The sequence below is a fragment of the Pongo pygmaeus genome, chromosome 3 (assembly GCF_028885625.2).
Source record: "Pongo pygmaeus isolate AG05252 chromosome 3, NHGRI_mPonPyg2-v2.0_pri, whole genome shotgun sequence".
Taxonomy (NCBI): domain Eukaryota; kingdom Metazoa; phylum Chordata; class Mammalia; order Primates; family Hominidae; genus Pongo; species Pongo pygmaeus.
Genome location: NC_072376.2, coordinates 96,887,720 through 96,907,173, shown reverse-complemented (window position 1 = coordinate 96,907,173; position 19,454 = coordinate 96,887,720). Strand labels below are relative to the sequence as shown.

The 19,454-nt window shown below is 48.4% G+C and overlaps 1 protein-coding gene across 1 annotated transcript; it reads left to right on the top strand.

Moving 5' to 3' along the window:
- Nucleotides 1–1,924: 1,924 nt before the first annotated feature.
- NKX6-1 (NK6 homeobox 1) lies at nt 1,925–9,392 on the top strand. The gene is made up of 3 exons (XM_054485233.2): nt 1,925–3,765; nt 5,474–5,646; nt 7,761–9,392. Exons 1-3 carry the CDS (start codon nt 3,096–3,098, stop codon nt 8,019–8,021), a joined length of 1,104 nt encoding a protein of 367 aa, XP_054341208.1. The 5' UTR covers nt 1,925–3,095; the 3' UTR covers nt 8,022–9,392.
- Nucleotides 9,393–19,454: the final 10,062 nt, after the last annotated feature.

Here is a 19,454-nt window from a genome sequence, read left to right as displayed (position 1 = left end):
GACTGAAGGTTGGGCGCCACCGCCAGGGTGGAGTGTCCGAAGGCGAGAAACGTTTCGTTTGTAACGAAGCCAGAGACATAGGCGCCCCAGTTTCAAGGCTAGGACGGGCTATGCCTGCCACCATCCTCCCGCAGCCTCCTGGCCGAGGTGGCAGGGCGCTGGGGTTTAGACCCAAGCACTGGATCCCCGCGGGGAAATGCAGAAGGTACGCACATCAGCTCTCTTCTGAAGCAAGTCTTGGCTTGACTCCTCAGCATTATTCATGCTGACGAAGGACTTCACCTTACCCCAGGTCAGATTCTAAAGTCCATGAAATAATAGATTTAAATCAGTCTTGAAGTTAATGAAGAAAGATAAAGGAAGAGGAGGACCAAATAACATTGCTTCTGTCTTAGAAGGAAATAAAACTGGCAAATATAACCCTTCCTTCCCCCAGTTTCAAACTGAAACTCCAGCTGACCCTTAAAAACTAGTGCTTAGTAAACGAAGGTTATTGAAGCGGAGTAAGCCCTCCTGGCTTTTCGGGCTTGGACTCAAATGAGCGCTTTGACACCAATAGCTAAACTCCATCCGTCGGTGGTGCTGATCAAGTTTTATTCTTGAGCCATTTATTGCGTTTATTTCTGATTTCTGCGCATTAAAATTGTAATTAATGATCTCATCCAAATTTGCTGTAGCGACCACCTTCCAATGGTGTGTTACTTTAACATGCTGAATTCTCAAAATTGTCAAAGGGCTTTCCTTCTCCAGCCCGCAGTTCAACCCTGTCAGGAACGTAAAGATCAGCCAGAGATGGAAGAGATTTAGAGAGTAAAGGAAACCACTCTTCAACTCCTAAACTCTAGATAGACATCCCACAACCACTGTCCAGGAGCTGGTACATCTCCATCTCCCGTAGCAACTCTAGAATTGAGAGTAGGCGCCAGAGTTTTGGAGAGGGTTTTCAAAAGCTTACAGTTCCCAGGGTGTACCTAGATACTTCTGTATCTAAAGTTTCCGCCTGAATTTTGATGATTCTACCCCCATGTAAACCCAAAAGAAATAACAACAATAATCAAAGGGAGAAAAGTTAAGGGAAAAAACTCCCTCACTGTTCTCAGGTATAAACATCACCTGACAGATAAATATTCCTATTAAACGGATTCAGTTTTCAGCGAATTGAGTTACCCATAAATGATAATGAACGCGGTGGGAAGAGACGGGCGAGGGGGGAACTCGGGAATGAAAAAAAAATAAAGTGGAGGAGAAAGAATAGAAAAGGAAAGCAGGAGGTGGAAAGATGGAAGAGGACGATCCTTCGGCCTACAAGGGGATTAAGGACATCTATAAGGCTTAAGGAGCAACAAATTAATTTACACAATTCTGGGAGAGCCCAGATGGCCTTTAATTAATCCCTTCAAAAGAAGGAGCCAGGCCAGGGCTGCGCCGGCTGCCTGCTCCATTAGCTCCATTTTACAAGGGACCAGACTTGGTTCGAGGTGAGGCGTCCTCCAGAGCTAGTGGGGGAAGGGGATAGGATGACGCGAGCGGGCTAGTGGGGAAGCAAGGGAAGAATATGAACTGCTTTTCCATAAAAGGGCTGAGTTTTCATTATTCCTCTCTTTAAAAAGTAATACCCTCTTCGTCTCTGCTTCCCCCTCCCCTTTCTCATTTTATTTAGCACAATTAATTGAGGCGGCCACTGGCCCCAGCGCGGAACCGCACCACTCACCAGCTCCCGCCCCTCCTGGCCCCGCCCACAGGAGAAAGAAGCAGGGAGCGGGAGGAGACTAGGCGGGCGCGGCCCTACGCCTCGCCCGCCTCAGCCAATCAGAGGGTGCGGCGCCCCCGAGTGGGCGTGCCCCAGGGGGCGACGCGAAGATCGAGGCGGCGAGCTATTGGACACGGTGGTTACGCCCCCGGCCTGCGCCGGGCTCGCCGGCCCCGGCAGCCTCGGAGTGACGTCCCTCAAAGTTCTCATTTTGGTCCCCCACTTCCCCCTCCCTTTCGTCCCCCAGCTAAAGAGGGGTAGGGAGTGATGCAAATGTTTTATTACCTTTGAGAGCTTCATCCGAACTGTCAGGCCCGGAGGGAGAGAGGAAAGGAGAGAAAGAGCGGAGGAGCCGCGGAGAGGGTCAGTTTGGCCAGAGGACAGGACTTAGAAGACCGAAGCCTGGGAAGCCGCGAAGAAAATGCCAGAGAGGAGAGTCAAAGGCTGAGAGTGAGAGGGAGAGAGGGCGCGGGGGTGGGGCGGGGGTCGCCAGGCCCGTTTGCAGAAGTGGACTGACGAGCGGCGCCGAAACCCAGCCGTCAGACTTTTCACACTTAGTCTTTTGTTTTTCTGTGCTTTTTCCTCCCCCTTTTTCTTTTCGATATTGCAACTCCAGTGCCCCGTGGCCCATACGGCAAGGCGGGTGGAGGTGAGGATCTGGCAGCCACGGGGATCCGTGGCACTGCCCTTTCTGGCGCAGCAGCCCGGGCAGCGCGGGCGGAGGAAGCCCGCACAGAGGCTAGATCTCCCGCGGGCTGGATGCGCTTTCTTCCCGGGCACAGTGAGCGTCGAATGCGAATCAGCTACGCGGCCGAAAGAGCAGAGCATCCCAGTAAGATCAGAGGAGCGCCACGGGCTGCACAAGGCGTCCTTTGAACCTCCCCAAAGAAAGCAAGCCACCCCCACCCTCCAACTTCAAAGTGGAGATTCGGCAACTAACTTTACTACAAACTCTCTGGAGCCAGCCTGGGTTTTGTTTTGCTTATTTCCCGGGGGGCAGAAGATGAGAAGTAGCGCACTTTGAACAGCTAGGAAAAGTGAGGAAGAGAAAAGAGCCAGGGATCGAATCTAGGACTCGCGGAACGAAAGGACTGCCTAGCCCGCCGGGACGCCTGCTCTTCTCGGCGAGCTGCCGCCTCCCGCGTGGAGGGTTTGGACATCTCTGCTGCGCAGCTAGGGGAGCAACTCCCGGCGGCGGCATTCTTGGTCCAGTTGGCAGCTCGCCTCCGGGCGCCCCGAGTGCCTCTCCGCTCGCGCCCTCGGCGCTTCCGGCTCCTCTGAGCCCCGCGGGGGGCACCAGCCAGCCCCTTCGCTGCAAGGCTACGGTCTCCGGCCTGGCCGTGGGATGTTAGCGCTGGGGGCAATGGAGGGCACCCGGCAGAGCGCATTCCTGCTCAGCAGCCCTCCCCTGGCCGCCCTGCACAGCATGGCCGAGATGAAGACCCCGCTGTACCCTGCCGCCTATCCCCCGCTGCCTGCCGGCCCCCCCTCCTCCTCATCCTCGTCGTCGTCCTCCTCGTCGCCCTCCCCGCCTCTGGGCACCCACAACCCAGGCGGCCTGAAGCCCTCGGCCACGGGGGGGCTCTCATCCCTCGGCAGCCCCCCGCAGCAGCTCTCGGCCGCCACCCCACACGGCATCAACGACATCCTGAGCCGGCCCTCCATGCCTGTGGCCTCGGGGGCCGCCCTGCCCTCCGCCTCGCCCTCCGGTTCCTCCTCCTCGTCTTCCTCGTCCGGCTCTGCCTCCTCCGCCTCTGCCGCTGCCGCAGCTGCTGCCGCGGCCGCAGCCGCCGCTTCATCCCCGGCGGGGCTGCTGGCCGGACTGCCCCGCTTTAGCAGCCTGAGCCCGCCGCCGCCGCCGCCCGGGCTCTACTTCAGCCCCAGCGCGGCGGCCGTGGCCGCGGTGGGCCGGTACCCCAAGCCGCTGGCTGAGCTGCCCGGCCGGACGCCCATCTTCTGGCCCGGAGTGATGCAGAGCCCGCCCTGGAGGGACGCACGCCTGGCCTGTACCCCTCGTGAGTACGACCACCCGCGCCCCGATGCCTGCCTGCCGTGCCTGTTCTGCCCACTCCCGGGTCGCGGCCCCTGGTGTGCATGCCGCTCCGTCCATCCTGTGGCCCGCCCCAGTAGTTTGGCAGCGCCGGAATCACACCAGTTAGGTTGGGCCAGGGCTTCTAGAAAGGGATTCTCGCTTTTCTGAGCTCGCGTGGCTGTGTCCAAGCGCCTCCCTCTCTCTAAGTCTTGAGTACGCCTGGGCTGAGCCGGTGTGTGTGTGTTCGTGTGGACCACAACGCGGTGAGGGACGTGTGTCTCGTCCGAGGCCCTGGCTGTTCCTGAAACCGCCTGGCCAGGACCGCAGGCCTGGCCTGGGTTAGAAAGATGGGGAGGAGAGGGGAGGAGAGGCCACTGCATCCCTGCTTTCCCAGCTCCTGCCTGCCGTCCAGCGCCCCATTCCGCCTTCGCCAGCCTAACCCGCTGCCTCTCTTCGAAGCAGTGAGGGCCGGCAGCGGTGAGCCCTCCACCGCCCGGGAAGTGAGTGTATTTGCATGCACGTCTCCGCCCGGGGTGTCCCCACCTCACCTCTTCGCCCTCGCCGCCCGAGTACACTCGGCCTGGGTGAGCCCATTGAAGACAGACCAGCGTCCCCGGGGCAGGGCGAGTGCTTCCAGCCACTCACCAGCGCTGGGCCCGCGCTTTCCCACCTGCCTCCACTCTGGGGGCTGGCACACGTTGCGTCCGGGTACATTTGGGGACATCGTGGAGCTCAACACCCTAACACAAGAGCAAGCCAGGAGAAGAGTGAGGTGAAGGGACACGGCCTGGGGAAAATGTACCATCCCGCAAAGACCTTGCTTGAGGCAAACTGAGTTGCCCCAGGATCACGCTAGTCTTCGGGGTAGTAGGCCGCAGCGCCGCGGAGGCTCCCAGCCTTCCAGGTGGACTTCAGGGCCCAGCCTGGGGTCCTTTTCTCACTCGGTTCTTCGCCTTTGAGCGAGTCTCCGAAGTTTCTTCCAAGTCTCCGGACCTCCTTAGTGCGGCTGAGCGGCAGTAACTGCGGGAAGTTGCGAAAGCCAAGTAGAGTTTCTCTTGGGAAGCCCGGGGACTGTGGCAGCCGGGCCTGGTGGGGGTGCCAGGGAGACGCTATTGTATCGGTTTTGATGGCCGTATTAGGGGCCGCCAACAAAGGCTGTGCCCCCTCCCCCTTCCCCTCTCCCCCTCGGCTGCAGCGACGTTAGACTTGGGGGGCGATTTAGCTCTCTTGTGTGCAAAAACAAGGACCCCTTTGTTGCCTGGACACAGGTTAGGGAAGCGTTGAAGGAAAAAAAAATCTAGTTATTCTCACGCAAAGGCTCCAGGGCCGAACGAGCACCGACTGGATTAGGAGGCGAGAGTGGCCTTTTTCCGGCACTCGTTAATTTAATGGGGCCTTGCGATTAGGTTCTGGCAAACTTTAGCAATAGGCTCCCTAGCTGTTTGACGTCGGTGTTGAGCAGAAGGTATTTACTGCTGCGCCAAACACGCGGCTTTTAAAAAACAGGTGGATGTAAAAAGGCAAAGGGAGACGCGCCATTAGTCTGGAAGCGCCACTACACTTCTGGTGTCCGCCACAGACTGAGCTTTCTTTCCCCACAAAACATTGTTTTTCGAGTTCGTTTTTTTTCCCCAGTGCAGCCGCTTGTAACCGATTGTTTTCCCCCCTCTCTGGTTTATTGGTTCTCACAGATCAAGGATCCATTTTGTTGGACAAAGACGGGAAGAGAAAACACACGAGACCCACTTTTTCCGGACAGCAGATATTCGCCCTGGAGAAGACTTTCGAACAAACAAAATACTTGGCGGGGCCCGAGAGGGCTCGTTTGGCCTATTCGTTGGGGATGACGGAGAGTCAGGTCAAGGTGAGTGGACCTTGCACACCTGGAGGGATAGGTACCGCCCCTGTCATGCGCGCGTGCACACATGGGCACACACACACACACACACACCCAAACTAACAAACAGTCGCCTGGGAGGTGCGAGTCCGAGGAACCTGGGGAGAAGTTGAGAGCAGTGAAGTTGGGTGGGGACTACAAAGGCGCTGGGGTCTTGCAGGCGGGCAAACTCTTGATGAACAAAAGGAATCAAGTCCCCGCCTTTGAAATTAGGTTAACCTAGATAGCATCATGTGCTGGGGGACTCACCATTATTAGAGAATAAAAGCATTACTGAAATATCAGCCCTGAGAATAGATCAGGCCTGTTAGACAGCTTCTATATATCCTATCTGTAGCAATATCCAAGTTTTTGCTTGTCAATTCAGGCTCCACTAGTTATATAATTTCCTAATGTAGATCAGTATTACAGGGCTATTCTATTAATTTGCAAGTAAAAATAAATAAGTAAATTCACAGGATCTAACCACTTGCCATAGATGAACCTGTTTTGTAGCTTAGCTTAAGGCAATCGCTTTGGAATAGTAATTTTACAAATGAATTGACAAGATTATTACTGAATTATAGGCTTGAATTTGGTTTAAAATAAGTTTATCAACAGATTTAGGATTTGTACTATTCATGACAACAATTTATAATTAAAACATCACTTTCCTTATAATTGAATTGTATAGTATATTTCCAAGGAAACAAATTTCAGAAATTTTTTCCTAAAAAATAAAGGGATTAAACAAGCTGGGTAAATTTAATCTGATGGTTTCTTATATTTCCAATAGTCTCTTTTGTCCTTCTTTTTCAGTTTGTTATGTTTGTTTCTTTGGGGTGTAAGTCTGTTTTCATTAGTTCTGTTGTTGCTCCTTAAATTAAGTAGGAATAACATTAGCCATGTCTGCTGGCTAGTGTATTTCCCCCTGGATAGCCATCGTAAAATACATTTCAGGAGTGATTTTGTATGTGGCCATTAGGATACCATCACAGTTAAAATTATTTTTTGCCGTAGGTTGGTACAGAGCCTACTGCGATAATCTGGAGGTCTACATTTTTCACCATAAATATGTCTATATGGCTAGAAGTGAATTATTATAGCTGTATAAAGAAAATAAACCTCACTTTCTTAACAATTCTGATTCTCTAGATAAAATACATAATAGAGGACAAGAATAAAGGGAGGATAATTCAATATCTTTGGGAAATAGGCTGCTTCTTGCTGATGCTTTAGGTAAAATATGTGTCAAACATCATGAATAAGCTTAAAAATATTCGTATTAAATGTCTTGAGCAGGAACACAGTTAAAATAACATTTGAAAGAATAGACATGCCTATTGTGGAAAATAATGTAATTGACAATTTTTCACGTTTTAAAAATAACCAATGATAATTCTAGCCTTCACTTTACTTTGGATTTATGAAAAACATTAAAGGCGATCTGAAGTTTGTATTTTAACAGATTTTTTTTTAAGTGCACCATACATTGTAAGTAAAAACTGGGAGGATATTTTTTATCTACCATGTTTGTACACATTCAGATCTGAGATAAGTGAAACAAACAAATGTTTAAAAGTGAAAAGGAGAACAGAAGTAATTGGGGCAAATGCTGTGCTTTTCCCCCACAATCTACACCGAAAAGCAAGTACGTGCCAGGTTGTTTGAAATTTCTTAATTTAAGAAAGTAAATAAGGAATAAAATCACAGCCATTGTGGGGCAACTTTATGAAGGGGGAAAGTTTTCAATTTCAAACTAGAAGGCAGGAAAGTGAACTCACTTTTAGGGACACTCATTTTTAAGTTTCCAAGTTTTGTTTTTACTTTTGAGAACTCGCTCACTGACAACCTCAATACTCTTGTGTTACCATCGCTATGGCAACGGCGGTCAGTTTGTTGGTGACAGTTACTCAGGGGGAACTTGGGGCGACGGAGACTGACTTTGACGGCCGAGAAAAGGGAGGGCTGCGAGGGAGGGCAGCAGGCCTTCGGGGGGCCGCGGGAGGGCCATCGAGATGCGGGAGTGGTAGCACGGCCTGGATCTGCTCTTTCAATTCCTCGCCCTTGCCTCCCCTCTCCTCCCTTTTCTCCGCCCTCAGGTCTGGTTCCAGAACCGCCGGACCAAGTGGAGGAAGAAGCACGCTGCCGAGATGGCCACGGCCAAGAAGAAGCAGGACTCGGAGACCGAGCGCCTCAAGGGGGCCTCGGAGAACGAGGAAGAGGACGACGACTACAACAAGCCTCTGGATCCCAACTCGGACGACGAGAAAATCACGCAGCTGCTGAAGAAGCACAAGTCCGGCGGCGGCGGCGGCGGCGGCCTCCTACTGCACGCGTCCGAGCCGGAGAGCTCATCCTGAACGCCGCCGCCCGCCGCACCTTCCCGGCTCCGGCCTCCACTTCTGGGGCCGCGAGGAGCGCGGGGACCGCGTGCACGCCGCGCCTGCCGGCTCCTCGGGGCCCGGAGGACCCGGCCCTGCCTGCGGGGACCCTTTGCTATTTTTGAGATGTACATATCTATTTTTTTAACCTTGAAGTTGTGGGAGGGGATGTGGGGGAGAGAGACTCCGGGGTTGATAAGGCAAGGAAGACCACCAAATGCACTGCGTAAATGTCGCTACTGAAACCCGCAGCCGGGCCACGGTCCCAGCGCCGTCCCTATCGGCGGGCAGCGGCCTCAGCGCCCGGGTCCCCCTCGCCCCCAGATTTTGCCCCCTCGGGCGGCGGGGTAGGGGGCGCCGAGAGGTGCTGTGGGAGGGTTCACGCCCACCGCGCGGGGGACCTCGGAGCGAAGCGGGCGGGCGCTGCCACCGATGGGAAGAGGGACGTTTCCCCCCCACACACTGCTGTGCAACTAAAGTAACCTGTTGAAGGCTCTTTGTAAATAAATCGTGAGTTACACTGACTAGAAGTTACTTTATTGTGAATATTTAAAATGTAAAATGCTTTTTTGAATTTCGTATAAAAAGATGGACCTTCTTCCTTCTCTTCCTCCCCTTTGAAGAGCGACTCAAGCCACACCTTCCCTTTTATTTTGAACTTAATTTGAGAAGCGTAGAATAGAATGTCCTCACCTTCTCCGTTCCCTCCTCTCGTTCCTCTTTCCCGTTTGGATTTGCAGAATCTCACCTGTCCCCTTCACCTCTTTTCGCCCTGCCCTGCCCTGCCGACCCCCGGAGCTGCACTGCGCTCCCGCCCCCCCGGACTTGAAGTGGAAGACGTGGGAACCAGGGAGGGCCTCTCACCTGCCTCCCTGTTCCTCTCTGAAATTGCACAGTCGTTTGTTGCTATTTATTAGTGATTTAAAGAAAATATGGGGGAGGGAGGGGCTACAATAGCTTGTATTTAACTCCTTTCTGATAAAAATGCGTGTTAAAGTAGGTGGTGGGAATCGTTACAACCGCTCTGGGTCTGAAACATAAAAATTCATTTAGTTGCTGTAATTGAATTTGAAGTGTTTTGTATCATAAGAATACTATAGAATATGTAAATTGTTTTCTTTTTACAGCTAATAATGGTGATATATTAGCATCTTTAACCTTTATTAATTTATATAAGGAATTCGGTTTGTAAAGAGAAGAAAACCCCCTTTGCAAGACCAGTTAAATGTAATGCACTTTCTGTTTCAAAGGATAAATCAAATTAAAAAACAGTTTGAAGACGTCTGTTGCCTTGAATGAAAGGGTACAGATAATCTGATCTCATCAGAGATCTCAAATAATAAAAGTCAAGACCACAAAAAAAATGGTATATCGGTTTCTTGGGTGAAATAGCTGTTACTTAATTTTTTTTTCCTTTGGATGAGTGATGTCACATTTCTCATTCTCCTGGATAGGAAAATAAAATAAATGCAGCCCCACTCATGGTGATTCTTGGAGAGACTAGTCTAGCTAGCTAGCTGCTTCTGATGTCTGTGTTGTCTAATTTCTTCCTGATCGCCTTTTCCTTTTCCAGGAAGTCCCTGGGGTTGGGGGGCAGTTGGGAAGAGCTCATTTCCATATATCCAAGATAGCTCCTCAGTCAGCCCCTATTCGATTAGCGTAGAGGAGGCAGTGGAACTCGCTGGTTGAGTAGCACTGCTGTTTGATGCTAATATTTCTCCCCCTGTAGCTGTAAGACTGCAGAAATTGTGGAAAGACAGAAGCCTTGATTTTACTAAACATTACTGTAGAAGGATGAATTTAAAGAAAGCTTCCTTTAACTGGTGTAAAAATATTTTAGGGTTAAGAAAGCAATGTCATAGCTTCTCCAGCTGAATTTGAAAAAAAAAAAAAAAATTGGGAAGGCCAGGGCTGTATCACTGTTTTGGGATCTTTTTGTTTTTAGACACTCAGTTTCAGGCTCAGTGAAATATCATTACCTCCTTTGTGTTTCGGGTTAATGAGCTCGTGTTCAAAGAGAAAAAAAAATCAATAGAATTCAGTAGATTCTTCAGGCTAAAGAAAGTATAGGTGTGTTTTGTTCTCTTGAAAGTAAAAAATAGTTGAAAACTAAAATTTTCACAAATTCCACAAAATGAAATTGCCTAAAGAGAAATTATTGTAGAATGCAATGCTAATGGCATGGTTTAACAGAAAGGCTGAAAATCTGTCCTCTTTTTTTTTTTTTTTTCTAGTTTGTGAAGTTCTCAGAGAGTTTCAAACTCTTTTGAATTTCTGTCTTCTTAGCATGACTAAGGTATGTGTCCTTCAGAGAAGCAGCTATTTTGAAGGAGGGTTTGCTGTGCTGGGATGATTTCTATTTTAGCTGTGAACAATAACTTCCTTTCTTTCTTCTTTTGTTTTCCTTCCTTTTTGCTTTCCTCCCCCCTTCCTTCCTTCCATTCCCTTCCCCCTCTCCTTCCTTCCTTCCTTCCTTCCTTCCTGCCTTCCTTCTTGCCTTCCTGACTTTCTTCCTTCCTCTTCCTTTTTTCCTTTCTCTCTCCCTCTATATTTCTTTCCCTTTTTATAAAAGGACAGGGGTGGGTGGATAGGGAGTACACATCACCTATTGTCCTGCAACTGTACTTTATCATTTAATTTTTGAAAATGAGAACATTTTTTCTACTTTCTTTTAGCCTTTACTCACCCCTCCTCTGCCTTGAAAAGCCAAGCAACTTTTTATTTATTTATTCTTCCTAAAAAAAACACAAAAACTCACAATATAATTAGAATGTTATTCCCAGAATATAATAATAGTAGTAATAGTGGCAGTAGTAGTAATATAGTAGTACTAGTCACAGAAAACTTGGAACTAAGATTGAAGCTTTTTCTCAAAAAGTAAACGGGTTGATAGCATTTATTCCAAGTTAGAGATGTGGGAAGAAACCTCTCGCAAATCCCTTAGGAAGCGTTCCTCTGTGCTCTTCACCTTTCCACTCTGAGCATCTGAGAAGGGTGAAAGCTGATGCCTGGATTCCACTCCACAGGCATATCTGTAGAGGAAGGACGGGTCTGTGAGCTTGCCAGCCTGAGTACTGATGTGCTCTGAGGTGTGTGGGTGGCAGTAAGAGTCGGGCTCTGGGGCCAGGCTGCACTGGCATTTGCTCCTTTTTCTACTTGACTGCAGCAGTGGCTTGAGGTTTCCAGTTAATTTACTTCCATGCAGCACTCCAGCTGGCCCCCAGTTGCAACTGGCCCCATAAAACTGAGAATGAGAGAGAAGGGGGACATCTTACCCCTAATTCCCTTGTTCTTGGTTGGTTTGGTTTATTTCCATTTATGTGCAACAAGAACAGATTTTCACAAGGGTTAACTTGTAGGGAAACTGAGGAGACACTCTACAGCTTAAGTAATGGAGAGTAAGAATCATTTTTCATTTTGGTTCAAAAATTTTATGGCATTATCAACCATAAGTGTCTGATTAAGGCTGCCAACCAACCATTACAGCTAACAGGGTCATGCTTTAAAAATAAAAAAGTCACAGCAAGTGGCTTGATGGACCACTGCATTTAAAAAGTCTTACAGACATCAGAATGCCAACAGTGGAAAACAGACAAAAACAAGGGTGTGTCTGTGTGTGTGTGTGTGTGTGGTGAAAGAAAGGGTAAAACTGCTTTTTCATTTTTGTTGGTATGTGTTTCTTTTCCTAAAAAGGAAAAGGCAATGGGGCTGCATGGGAGATATAGAGTGGAAGAGAAGGGCCCTGGACCTGTGTCTCAGATGTCCCAGCAGCATTCGCTGCATCTACTCAGTTCTCTTTCTGGGCCCCAAAGTCCAGGCTCAATTCTTCCACTTGGTGAGTAATTTTCCCTTTGGTTCACATTCAGCATTCTGTAACTTAAAGCTCCATGCCTTTCTTCCCAGAAGCTGTGGTGTGTTGAGCGGCTTTCCAAGCTTGTGAGCAGTTTAATCCACTATTCCTTTCCCTGTTTCAGAGACAGTGGGAAGAGAGGGAATTGAAAATCACTGATTCTCTTCTAGAAATTTCCTCATTGCTCAGTGGGCAGATAGTTTGGACTGCAGGCCAGCTTTTCTTGGAAAACAGACCGGGGTGCATTTGCAACCTTTTGGAGCCTAATATTGTGTATTAATAGAAGAGTATGTTATTATACCAGCATTAACTTGGGGAGATCCACACTGCCCTGTCCTTTAAGTTGATGATCAGCAGGGACACACACACACACACACACACACACACACACACACACACACACGAGGTGAAATTCCACTAGGGAACTCCTACCACTGAATAGTTTAAAGACACAGTGGCTCCTTTGTTAATCACTGACAATAGGATCTTGTAGTAACAACAAAGGTAAGTGATAGATTTCTTCTGTAAACTCTATTTTATGTTAATTCGAACAAATTTCTCTGCACTAAATTTCTTCCTTCTTACCATACACACAGATAACATGCAAAAAGTGCTCTTTCCTCCTCTTGTGACTTTTTTTTTTTTTGCCAGTTATTCAGGACAATTATTTTATTCCTTTTTTTTTGACAGGGAAGCGTGCACTTTTTTATTCCATAGCATTTAGACTGTGAGTTTTAGGGAGAAACATATTCTCCCTAATGTAGCCCCTTTTAAGATCTATAGAAAACACAGCACTATAGCCCTCTCTCTCAGCCTATTAATGGAAAGTTTGACTGAGGAGTAATGATGGTTTGAGCAGGATGATTAAGAAATAGGGTATTTTCCTGAAGTTGAGCCTTCAGTGTTCCAGAGATAGGCTTAGAGTTGTTCCACAAACTGAAAGTTTATCTGAGACCCTGGGGGATTCACTCTCTAGTCTTCCTCTTTGATCCAACATTGGTCACCCGAAGATGAAATGTTTAGATGTGCATCATTTGTTCTGATGCTCCAAAGCAGCCACTTCTATTGACTAACACACTTGAAGACTTTAAAGAGTAGAGCATAATGTCTGCATGGTGTTTGATATCTACTGGTGGGTGGCCAGAATTCTGAAGTAGAAACTTCATTCAGAGTTTCTATTTTAGTATACTCTGAATAAGGGCTAGTTTGGTTGAAGATACATTCAAAAATGGATTGCTTCCTCATTGTCAGGAAAGAGTTTTTACTATGTAATTTAAATAAGTGCATATTATTTTTTCAGAGGGACCTTACCACCCTTCTAGTATAACATTTTCCTATGTCTACCTCGGGAAAGCCAAAATAAATTATGAGGCATAATTATCCTATGTATTTACTTATTATAAGGGACAGATAAATCAAATTCAGGAAAGAAGCTAGTATATAAATTCCTTTTACCTTTGTAACATATAATTTTATTTTTGGGGGGTTGGGTGAATTAATTATGAAAACACTGTCCATCATCAATAAATTGTTTGGGACAAATCTATTTGCATAGACCACAGAAAGTTAAGATTGCTGAAAATCCATTGACTTAGTTATTACCACATGGTCTAATCATCTTCAAACAAAGGCATTCAACAAATTTTCATGCCTTTAATCTGAGCTCCATACAGGAGTCCATGGTTTATAGTAATTTATCTATTTATCATTTGCCAGCCTTGGTCCTTGCATTTTATGCTATAGTTCAGCTCTTGAAAAGAATTTTGGAAACTTTTTTTTTGACCCTAGATTTTTCTTCCTTCTCTGTACTCTTTACTTGGTCTGTAAGGATTTGTCAGTTTTTATTCTAAAAACCAAATGGTCTCAAGTGAATGAGAGGGTATAAAGAATCTTTTATTCTTGCCACAAGATCACAATGATCAAGAGATCATATAGTGATTGAGAGCAGGGCTCCACAGGTAGATTAGGGATGATAATTGCACCTACTTCATAGAATTATTGGGAGAATGAAATGAATTAATACATATGAACAGTATCTGGCACATAGTAAGCTATGAAAGTTGTAGCCATCATTGTTGTCATCACCATCATCATCATCATCATCAGCAGCAGCAGCAGCAGCAGCAGCAGTAGCACCATCAAGAAAGGCCCTGTCTCAGGTTGCCTTTGGCTCTAGCCCTGCTGTCTTGTGCAACCAAGGAAAGATTATGAAAAGTGAAAGTGGAAAGAGAAGTTAAGACAGCAAAGGAGGTTTTCTTCTATGTAAACCTTAAAGCTGACTACCTGAAGTGCTTTTTGAATATTTTAAAAAATTATTTCTTCCTTTAAAAGATAGATCCTAATTCCTGTGTTCTTGGGTATGGGTTAAATTCACTGTCTTGCTTCTAGTGAATACAGTGTAGGTTACTCTCCTTGTTCTTTCTCTTGGATCACTTGATCTGGAGGAAGCCAGTTGCAGTGTTGCCCCTATATAGAGGTCCATGTGGTGAGGAACTGAGGCATCTGCAGGCTTATGTGAGGCCCTGAGGTAGAATCACCCAGCCAAACCCTCCGGGATTCCTGACCCATAGAAACTGTGTCAGATTATGTTTATTGTTTTAAGCCATTAAATTTTGGGATAATTTGTTACATAGCACAGATAAGCAATACCCTATCTAATAGACCTATCTTTGTTCTCTGGATAAAGAGTAGTCTATTGAAAGTAAAGATTCTTGAAGAAGGCATCTTTCATAATTACTTAAAATCATTTGAAAATGCCACCAGACTGACACTATGTGGTATGAAAGGAAGCACCACCGTTAACTTCATTAGGGAGAGAAGACTTGAGCCCTAGCACTGGTTTCTATTTTTTGCCAGTAACTTGATCCCAGACATTTCTTCCTCTATACAACTATGTCAATCAAACTTTCACAAAGTTGTTGTGAAACTCAAAAGCAAAAAGTCTTTATAAAGTGACATACAAATGTAAGAGGTGATGATTATATCCTGTAATATGGCTGTGTAGTTTGGCTAAATATATCGTAACTGGTGCTTCCCATGAAGAAATCTCAGACATGGACAGAACCTGGATCTGGTTCACAAGCCAGTACTACTTATCTTCTCCCCACAAGATGCGGCCAGAGACACACTTCCAACATTACTCTGCCTGCTTGGATGATGGGAAATCCAAAAACAAACAAACAACAAACAAATAAGAAACACAGATACAAACAAACAAAAACCTCAGGGAAAGAAAAGAGACATAAAGAGTCTCTTTTCACTTTTCACCAAGTTTCAAATTAGGACTGAGCATTTGGAATTTGCCCCTTTTACCTTTCCTTTGAAAACTAGGGATATGACTCTCTTTTGAGAAAGTCAAGGTTGCAAGAAGGCAGGAGATGGGGGAGTGGGTGAGAGGTGCTGAAGCTGCTGTTGATTTCCTGGGACATAACAAAGGGAGGGAGGCAGCAAGCCCTCAAAAGAATAGAGCAAGACCCCTAGGAGTCAGGGGAACCAGCTCTTGATTAAGAGGGAAAGCTCCTGTAGACCTTGCTTTTTCCAGTGTGAGTTTGGGCCTTACTTACCATCTGAAGTTGATGGGCAGAAGCTTCTTCCTCTTTGACCATCTACTCCACTTTTGCACACCTCTCAGAACACTACTGAAGCAGACTGAAGCCAGGGGACCAGGGAAACAGTACAAACAGCAAATACAGTTGAAGACTAGGGCTTCAGTACCTCTGATATAAAAAGCAATCCCACTGCCTGTCTAGGTCTTGATAAACACAATTCAAAGAGAAAAGGGACTGCAAAGGCAAATATGAAATCAGCACATTGTCATTAACTTCCACTAGATAGAAAGTAAGGGACAAATGGATGACTCCAAGAGCCCTTGCTGTCAGCACACTTAAGGTGACTGTGTCAGCCAGGGACCCATGCTCTACCTGCAAGGGCCATGATGGTTTCCAAGTGAACAGTATTTACCTGTCTGTCTATCTATCTATCTATCTGTCTATCTATCTATCTATCTATCTATCTATCCATCCATCTATCTATCTTCTGTAGTATAGTGCTGTGTCGTTTTGCCCAGGAGAAGAAAGTGCCTCAGAGAGACCTGATAGGCCAAAGTGGGTGACAATTTGGACAGAGCTGTAGCAGTACTACCTCTTGGAAAACTTTTAAACCTGGAATAGTCAGACTTTGAGGGCATAAGGTCATACACAGCTTGTTTCCTGTTGTATACTGGGGACACTGTGCATGCTCAGGTACACACACACACCCCCCCGCCCCATAAGAAGTGATAGGAAACTTTGTATTCTCTTGATGGTTTTAAAGAAAATGATAGACCTTTAATGCAGCCCTCTCCCTTCTTTTACTCCGGAGAGAAATGATCTTCAGGCCATCCGGAGTCTCTTCTTCATCTTTTTTTTTTTTTTTTGAGATGGAGTTTCACTCTTTTTGCCCAGGCTGGAGTGCAATGGCGCGATCCCTGTGCAATGCAACCTCCGCCTCCCGGGTTCAAGCTATTCTCTTGCCTCAGCCTCCCGAGTAGCTGGGATTACAGGCATGAGCCACCACGCCCGGCTAATTTTGTATTTTTAGTAGAGATGGGGTTTCTCTATGTTGGTCAGGCTGGTCTCAAACTCCTGACCTTAGGTGATCTGCCTGCCTCGGCCTCCCAAAGTGCTGGGATGACCGGCGTGAGCCACCGCCCCCTTCTACATCTGATTATTATGTAATAGTTTGACAAATTGCTAGAACAGGGTGTTTGGGAGCCCTTCTGCCCTAAAAAGGGTATGTGTTCTACCTTAATTGTCTCATCGTTCAATTCCTTTTCTTCAGTGCTTTTTCTGTAATGCGGACTTACAGCAACAGACACTCTGTTGTCTAGGAGAGGCTAGGAAAAGCCTTAGGTGTAGTCCTTTGCCTCTCAGAATCTGGTGTCCTCTACCCCATGACTGGGAATTGGTTGGGAATGGGGAATCGTGTGGTGGTCCTCCCGGCTCAGTCACACAGCTGAACTCCGGGCTGTCTTATTTTATCTGCTCCTATTCGGCTGGACAGAAAACTCACTGTTTCCCATACCCTGCGTTTCTCGCTCATTGCGGGCACAAACCAGGCTCTCTTTGAAGAGCAGGGTCGGTATAAGAGCAGAGAATGAAGGAACTTGGCTTTTTCCCGGGGGGGAAAGGTCCTTATGTGGAGGAGAAAGACTTCCTGGACTGGGACCACGGTTCCTAAAGGAAGAGTTTGGAATGTGCTCTGCGGTCCCACCTACAGGAAGGAGCTATAGAATCTCTCTGAATGCCTGAAGAGGCTGTGCTGGGCCTGGGCCTCCCAGAACTTTCCCTTTAGGTGAGGAGAGACCTGAAGGACCTAAAGGCTGGAGCTCCCAGAGACGACTCTGGTTTAAAAAGGCCCTGGAAAGAAAACATGCAGAAGTTGTAGGGGTTAATGTTCCCTTTCAATCACAGACAAAGGTCAAAATGAGACAAATCGGAATTCGTCTTGATTAAATGAGGAGTCAAAAAATGCGATTTTGTCTGTGTTGTTCTCATCTGCTCCGAAAGAAGTCTCTCCCAAACCCACAGGAGAATCCCATACAGAGGCTCAGTCTGGGCCTCTTTGCACACGCTGCGGCGTCGAGTCCAATGGGTGCAAAGGAGAAGAGAGGGCAAGCGTGTGTCTGTGGGGGCGGGTTTCATGGCTGGACTTGCTGCGTGGGTAATCCCAGGACTAAGGCAATCAGAACGCTCGGGATTGGCTGGCTTCTGTAGTTTTCTTATCGATGGCTTTAAGCCCAGACGGCGCCACGTCTGCCACACGATACCTGTATCCATCGCACAACCTGTAAAGCGGCTGCGCCTACTCGCAGTGGAAAGCGCGCTACAGGCCCCGGATCTTCCCGGAAGCTCCACCACTTCAGGGCAGGAAAAGGCAGCCGTGGCCGCTGCCTTCAGTTGTCCAGCTGTCCCTTCCTTTACACACCCTTCCTCGTGTGTTCTCTCCTCTGCGACTCTCCCACAGTTTGGACTGAGCTGAAATCCAGTCATGGCGCATCTCCGGGAGCAAGTCTCCGCACGCCGCCAGGTTCTTGATAATATATCCTGTGTCTACTTTCGGGGATGACAAAGCCCAGAAAATTCAAGCGAGCTAGGATGTGCCCGGCACTGTTTCCTTCTGTGGTCCAGCTTCTACCTTTCGGCAAGTTCTTTACTGAGCCCGGCAGCACGAAATCTGTTTGGGATTTAGGACGTTGGTCACCATACCTGGCCCAGTTCCCAAGTGCTGGGGGCAGGCTCCGTCCCTGGGCCCCAGGCCCCGGGCCCTGCAGCCTCAGCCTGGGGTGCTGGGCATACACGGGCCTCGGAGTTTGTGCGCTCCACCCACTGCTGCTACCAGTGCGCGGCCAGTTGGGCTCCCTCCCCCAGGACAAGTTCCCGGGAGGTCCCGCCGAGACCAGGGGTACCATCATCCCTGGGTATCGCTGTCCCGAGAGCCCTGCCAGAGGCGTGGCTTCGCAGAGAATGAAACTGGGGTGTCCAGGGTAGAACCCAGCACAGTACTCTCTCCCTGTTTTCCCTACCTCCGGTGTTTTCAGCGCAAGCTTCGGAGACGTAGCCTGAGCTTCCCATGCCCGGCACGCCCCCTGCAGGTCGGGCCTGCAGCTCGGCGCTACGGATCCTGGACGCAGGGGTGCCCAGCTCTCCCCAGCGGTGCCTGTTACGCCCTCTGCAGGCCAGGCAGGCTCTCCAACGCTGACACGCGCCCCGGGTGGAGCCCCGAACGCTGTCGCCATTTTCCCCTGGGCCCGGGGTAAATTTGCACCTCTGATGTGGCCAACGCCCTGCGCCTCCGCTGACCGCCGAGAAGGGCCTGGTGCACTGGGCGTCCCCTGGGTCGCGGAGGTACAAGGAGGGGACAGCGGATACCAGAGCGTCGCTAGGGAAGGCCGGGCCTTGCAATTCGTAGACCCGTGCGGGCCCTCTTTCCCTGAGCTCCCGGGACACAGACATGCGGGCACACTGTGCTAGTTTTCGCGGGATAGTTTTCGGTCTTCTCTCTTCCTTGCTTGGTCATTACTTTGAAACCGAAAAGGCAACCACAGCTACGCTGGACTTTTTTTTTTTTTTTTGGTTTTTCTTTTTTTTTGACGGAGTTTCGCCCTTGTCGCCCAGGCTGGAGTGCAGTGGCGCGATCTCGGCTGACTGCAACCTCCGTCTCCCGGGTTCAAGTGATTCTCCTGCCTCAGCCTCCTGAGTAGCTGGGGTTACAGGCACCAGCCACCACGTCCAGCTAATATATATATATATTTTTGTATTTTTTGGTAGAGACGGGGTTTCGCCATGTTGGGCAGACTGTTCTCGAACTCCTGACCTCAGGTGATCCGCCCGCCTCGGCCTGCCAAAGTACTGGGATTACAGGCGTGAGCCACCGCGCCCAGCCGGACTTGATCATTTTTAAAATGTTATGAATGACACATTCAGAGACGTGCGTACACACGTGTGTTCATATGTTCACATTTACCCACACACCTTGATTTGTCCCCTGCCCCAGTCCCCCTGCATTCCTACCTCTCCACCCTA

What these genes read in the sequence shown, in the direction of transcription:
- NKX6-1 (XM_054485233.2), top strand. Translation starts at nt 3,096, where the DNA reads ATGTTAGCGCTGGGGGCAATGGAGGGCACCCGGCAGAGCGCATTCCTG. An exon ending in ACGCCTGGCCTGTACCCCTC is followed by an intron (nt 3,766 to 5,473) that starts GTGAGTACGACC and finishes TGGTTCTCACAG; the next exon opens with ATCAAGGATCCATTTTGTTG. An exon ending in TGACGGAGAGTCAGGTCAAG is followed by an intron (nt 5,647 to 7,760) that starts GTGAGTGGACCT and finishes CTCCGCCCTCAG; the next exon opens with GTCTGGTTCCAGAACCGCCG.